Source organism: Halyomorpha halys, unplaced genomic scaffold, assembly GCF_000696795.3.
Source record: "Halyomorpha halys isolate HHAL.00 unplaced genomic scaffold, Hhal_1.1 Scaffold2484.1, whole genome shotgun sequence".
Lineage (NCBI taxonomy): Eukaryota > Metazoa > Arthropoda > Insecta > Hemiptera > Pentatomidae > Halyomorpha > Halyomorpha halys.
This window is the reverse complement of record NW_027110188.1, coordinates 21,734-27,965: the sequence shown is the minus strand read 5'-3', so window position 1 is coordinate 27,965 and position 6,232 is coordinate 21,734. Positions and strand designations below refer to the sequence as shown.

The 6,232-nt window shown below is 27.2% G+C and overlaps 1 protein-coding gene, 1 long non-coding RNA gene and 1 pseudogene across 10 annotated transcripts in view; 1 reads left to right on the top strand and 2 right to left on the bottom strand.

Moving 5' to 3' along the window:
* Positions 1-6,232, bottom strand: part of Spn (Spinophilin) — a 48,078-nt gene that overhangs the window by 30,429 nt on the left and 11,417 nt on the right. For all 7 annotated transcript variants that reach the window (XM_067048346.1, XM_014437375.3, XM_014437376.3 and 4 more), the window contains exon 11: positions 2,250-2,323. In XM_067048346.1, the coding sequence (XP_066904447.1) occupies positions 2,250-2,323 (74 nt within the window). The remainder of the gene's footprint in view (positions 1-2,249; positions 2,324-6,232) is intronic.
* LOC136795992 (Golgi SNAP receptor complex member 1 pseudogene) lies at positions 3,685-4,592 on the bottom strand (annotated as a pseudogene).
* LOC106691559 (uncharacterized) overlaps positions 5,158-6,232 on the top strand; it is a 4,080-nt gene continuing 3,005 nt past the window's right edge. The window contains exon 1 of one of the 3 annotated variants that reach the window (XR_010843682.1): positions 5,158-5,490. This is a non-coding gene — a long non-coding RNA (uncharacterized lncRNA). The remainder of the gene's footprint in view (positions 5,491-6,232) is intronic. The other 2 variants (XR_010843683.1, XR_001344806.2) reach the window with 2 other exon arrangements.

Below are 6,232 nucleotides of genomic sequence, written 5' to 3'. Positions count from 1 at the left end.
TTAATCCTCCTTAGCCTCCTATTCATAAAGTATAAACATTTGTGTTTACATGGATAAAAGTTGTATTGAACGGAATTAATTAGCAAACACTCTAGAATCAAAATAAACAACGAACAAACGAAAAACGACAGGACTTTTTGAATGCCCTGGTACTCTGTCATTATTTATACTGTAGACACAAGCAATACATCTGGGTCACAGTTGTGTATATATTGTCGGCTCAGACATACTTAACTCCCGATGCACTATTAGTAGGCAGCAGTTTAGCCAACGCTTTCTTTCTATTAACTTTTCACCACAGTGGACGGACTGCAACTTTGGCTCATCCTCCATGAGAACAAGGCGGGCGGACGTACTTTTTCCAATCTACCTCAACGAGGACAAATACAATCTACCCACAGCAAGGGCCCCATCAATCACCCAAAGACAATTTTCTTTTGTTTAATCTTAATTTTAATTTTTGTAATAGTAATAAGTTTGGCTAAGTTCTTTTTTCTAGTTGTTTATTTGTAAATATATATTTTTTCCAAATGTTTATAGCTTATTATGTTAATTATTCAAAATACAACATTAACATAATTGAATATTACATTACCCTGTTCATCCTTGTGGCATTCGATTCATCATTAAATTTTTTACAAGAAACACTGCAATGGACATTTCTAGAATTCGTTATTTAAGAGAAAAAAAAATAATTTGGATGTTTTCGATCATAACTCGCTCCCTGTTCATCCAATCATCTTCGTTCTTGCAGCATTTGATTCAACATTAAATTTTCTACAAGAAACACTGCATTGGACATTTCTAGAATGTGTTATTTAAGAGGAAAAAAATAATTTGGACCTTTTCGATCATAACTCGCTCCCTGTTCATCCGATCCATTACCCTTTAAGGTTGGACTAACAAAGGTTCATTTTGAACCTTTACCCATCGTTAAATTATCTAAAATAACCAATAATTTTCAAATTACTCATATAAATACATATGAATCTTGATGATACAGATCGTTGCTTTGCTTAAATAGAGGAACATCTGACAAAAAAAAAATTATTGTTCTATTTAGAATTGAACGTATTCTGAAGATTGTACATAGACAGGAGGTTACATACTCTACTGAGATAGTACTATGAACGATTCCTAAGATATTAGAGCTGTCATAAAGTAAACCCAGTCTACAGTCCTATTGCTCCATAGCCTATGTGTAATATAAGCCTTAGCTATGCCAAAAAAAATAAATAAAGGTGGCTTATGGCTTTAAAGCCAAACTTTATTGGCTAAATGAAAAACAGCTACACTCTAGGCTGTTTATGGACAAACCCTTTAGGGATTAAAGTGAAATATTGCTTCAGCTGGACAGTTCTCAAAGGAAAATCACGAGGATCTAGATAGATCACTGCAGACTCAATAAGCATATGTTTAACCTCAAGCTAATGGGATTACATCTATGCAGACTCTCTAATGCTAAAGATGAAACTGCATATCACATCATTTATTGGGGTGACCGATTTGCAGGGTTGAGGTTCACATTGTTTGGTGCGATTCATATCATGGTCCACAAGCAGTGTGAATTGATCAATCCCTCAAGCATACTTATAATTCATAAAATTTACTTATCTTAAGCTTTAAATAAGTCGTTCTAGCACTCTTAGCAATAAAAAAAAAAGTCTACATACACTCTATTGAATACATACGGAATACATCAAACAAAAAAGAAACAACCTATTTTTTTCAAATGTTCCACTATTAAAGCAAAGCAATGATTTTTTTTTTTTTTTTTTTAAAGAAATATATTAAAAAATATTTCTGAAGATGAGAAAAATATATTGGTAAACAGAGTTTTGTTCAGTGCTTAAATAATAGAAAATACTGAGATAGAGAAAAAAACTGATTAATATTTAGATATTATTTAATAATCACTTTCAAGTGACTTACATATGTTATATTAAAATAGATAACATTAACAAATGAAAATCAAGCAAATAACAAAATCAATCAAAGCACCAAGTCCAAGCACAAATCTAGAGAAATTTATAAATGCATATGACAAATATTAATAAAATTAAAATAACAAACAAATACATTAAGCATATAAAATTAGATACAGCTGACATTAATGATACATAGGCGAAGAAAAATATATGAATTATGAAAAAAGCCCGTTCTATTCAATAAATTATAAGATTAGTGATTTTTTTTTATTGAATCATTTAAATTAGCTAAGAGAAAATAAATAAAAAAATATTATTTACCTTGTACTAAGGAGTTGATCAGCTTCTGCCGGGGTCATAAGTGAAGTGTCCACAGCTTTATCATCATCCTGCTCCTTCAACATTTAAAAAATCACATATTAGAAATAACCTACATTCCATTTAATTGGTATATTTCTTAATTTAAACTCTAAATATTACTTTCAAAAAACTGTTGTTTTCACTAATGGAAGAAAACAAAACAAGGCATAACTAACAGACAGATCTCCTCCTTTGGATTCAAAAGGTGGAATAAATCAGCTAACAACCAAGACCTCTAAATTGCTTGTCTTTCATGCTCCGATTGTATTCTGAATTACATAGTTGTGCTCCCCAATTCATTATGAGTAGTTCAGACTACTAATTAAAAATTAAGTTAATTCAAATTAATTTCAAGTTAACATTAATTGGAATATAATTTTCACAAATAGACAATAATTAAAAACATATCAATGTAAATTGTTAGCATAAAAAGTTAATTTATTCATTGTTAAAAATAAGAAATTAAAACTGAAAGATAATCACAAGAATATTCGGATATCCAACAACATGAATGGGGATATGAAGGATTGTTTTTTTTGTTCCTGCTATTTTGATAACTCAACTACAATATCTTGTAAAAATAAAACTCATCTTTTCTTTTTTTTTTTTTACTTAAATATCTATTTCCTTCATTTTTATTTTTATTCCTTGTATACTTCACAAATGAATGAAAAGATGAAATAAAGATAGTATAAATATAAAATAGACAATGATAAGAATTATATTAATACTATTTTATTTCTTCTTTTCGTTCATTTGTATATAATTTTCTTTTCACTTATATTTACATAATTTAACCCTACCTTAATTTACCTTTTGGTATGTTATCATCCAACTATGTCAGAATATTTTTAGTTGTTTTTTTTATCTTTTTAGCCTTGATGAAGTTCTACAAAGTGGGGCAAAACGTCAGCAAATAAATAGTTGTTAACTATTTTTTGGGTTCTTTTGATTGCACCCCTGACTATCTTCATTATTTGAAATTATACGGTCAACTATTTATATATATAAAATTAAAAACTTTTCTGATCAAAGTATGCTATAATAAAATATCTGTAAAAATAAGTCCTAATGTTACTCCGGTTTATGGTAACCAATTAATTTTCCATGGAAAATCGTTCATTGATAACTGTTTATATTTGATAAATCTTTCTCTTTGGTTTTTTATTTTGATTTTTCTTAAGAAAGATTCAATAAATTGATTAAAAAAATCGTTTTTAACTTAAATATATAAAGAAAATTCAAGAAATTTTATACCTAATTATACTTAGGTGGCACCGAAATAAAGAAAATTTTTATTCAGGGATATAACAGTAATTTTTGATGAAAAAATACATGATCTATTTTGGTTATCAACACTAGGAATTATATAAAATGACAATTATTTATTATCACTTAGAAAACTATCATAAAATTCTTAGTATGAAATATAATGGTTTAATATGATTAAAAGCACAAATAATATGATAAAAGCAGCAATGTAGACATAAAAATAACTATTGCAATAATAATTGAATCTCTCCTCTTACGAATGTTAATACGATTCACGAGGCTATTTACAACTGGAAACCTATTAGCAATGTCATGCAGCTGAACTTGAAACCTTTTCATCGTAAGTCTTTGAGAAATAAGATTTCCTCTAGTTTCAAATGCAACATTAATTTGATCATCGATTAATCTTTCAGAGCTCTGCAGATGTTCATGTTCCTTTAGATTTAATTCTAATCTCCTATTTAAACTATTTGTCCCGCATTGCCAGGAAAACATTTCTTCCTTTTCTTTGTCAAGTTGAAAATTATTGATAAATTCTTTGAGCTCTGATTGGTAATGCATAAGCCTTTCCCTATGAATTTGCCGAGTATGGGTTTGAACTTCATCAAAACCAAATGAAGACATGACTTCTCCAAGTTCATCATTGATCTTTTCAAGCTCATCTATAAGTCTTCCGATCTCGGTAAATTCCGTTAGGACAAAATCATCATTTAACATAACTGAATCTGATGATCTTGAGTATTTTGATTTGTGCTTGTGTATCTTACAAAGCTTACTAAAATCATTGAGTTTTTCATCGATTTCTGATTCAAGAGAACGAGCCTTTCTTGTCAAATCTTGGTAAAGATCAGTCATTTCACCATTTGAACTCAGTTATCAGTTCAGTAAAAAAAAGTTATTGTAGAGTTGTTTATTTGTTCATTTAAATTTGTCAAGGGTTTAATTTTATGTCTCTTATAAGTTTTCTTCTAGGAGGATGATATTGTAAAAATAAAAATATCATATGCTTTATAAAAAGTTATACAGAGAGGTTATAAACATATTCATACTAAGATTTTGCCAAAACCAGAATTATATTTATGTCAAATAAAATGTTTAAAGCTATTTGGATGTTTGTTAATAATAAAACACTTCCTCTTACTGTATAATTCATATATAGGTAGTGAAAATAAAAAGCATATAAGTTTATGTTGTCTTCTAATATCTATTCAAAACGAACATTCACATAAAGCTTACAATGCCACATAAATTGAAGGAAACTAATTGCTGTTTTTTGGTCATTAACGACACGGAAATTATTAAACTAAATTTTTTTTTAAATTCAGATAAATATTTTAATTTAAATTAAACACAATTTTATCATCAAGCAGAATAAGTGTAACTATGCAAATTTAACTTTAAAAACATGTTGTAAAACTAAACACATATGATTTTAAAAAATACTTATCATTTTAATAATTTTTTTTTTAAGGCAGGGACGTTAATAAACAAGTAGCTTTTTTTAAAAATAATTAAAACAAATGCTCAAACTTATATTTTTATTTTAAGATATTAAAATAAAAACAATTTATTTGTTAAAAAAAAAAACTTTACAGTTAAAGCCTCTAATTAAAAATAGAGGAAACAAATTAATTTCTGTTCAGGAAATACATATTTAAACTAAAAAAATGAACCTTACTTCGTCTGTGATGCAGCACATTCTAAGCTTTTGAATAAATTCAGCCTGTTTATGATATATTTAGTAACTGCAAAATAGTGCCAGGTCTGAGGTAAGTGTTTGTTTGGCAGTGAGAAGTCTCATTTGATACACATATTACTAAAGAAAAAAACCAAAACAAACAAAAAACAACCCAAGCAAAATCTATGGATAGAAAAGTGTTTAGTTGCCAATGAACACTGGCATGGAAATTATCATCTCTGGTAACACTATGTAACATATTCCACATATTTATATATGTTATACAGTATATATACCTAACAGTTATATATCTAACATATTCTATATAACTGAATACATTTTTCATCATTTAATAAGAGAATTTTTTTCTTCTTTGTCCCCAATATTCGGTCTAAAATTAATTAAAATGTAACACATACATTATATTATTTTATTAACACTATATTATGGGAAGAGAGTTAATTGATGTAGTGTTAGTAAGTTAGTCTCAAATTAGTAAATCAAATTAGCAATTAAAGGAATAAATATTTAAATGATATAGATGACAAATATACATTCATTAATTAACTGTATTATATTAGACTTGGGCCTTACAGTCTGCTACTATTTTAATAATCATTTTGTGTCTGTTAAAATGCTAATTAACATTAACCTTGTAATGACTAGTTTAAACGTTGAGAATGTAAAATAAATTAATAAAGAGCATTGTGGTTAAATAGTTCTAATTTATTATAATTAATAAATGTAAACATTTTTATAAATTTGTTAATAAACTTAATTAAAATTAAGGAATTATTCAAATCCATATAATAAAGAGATGGAGTTTAAAATGATGAATTATGATATATTAAATGAAATAATTTTATACCTCTTTGGCAGGTAGGATTAAAGTGGAAAGTTTAAAGAAATTACACTAAAGAATAATTTATTATTATTAAATATCCGATGTCATTGTATTCAATTATTCATATCTCATATAATTTTTAATTAATAT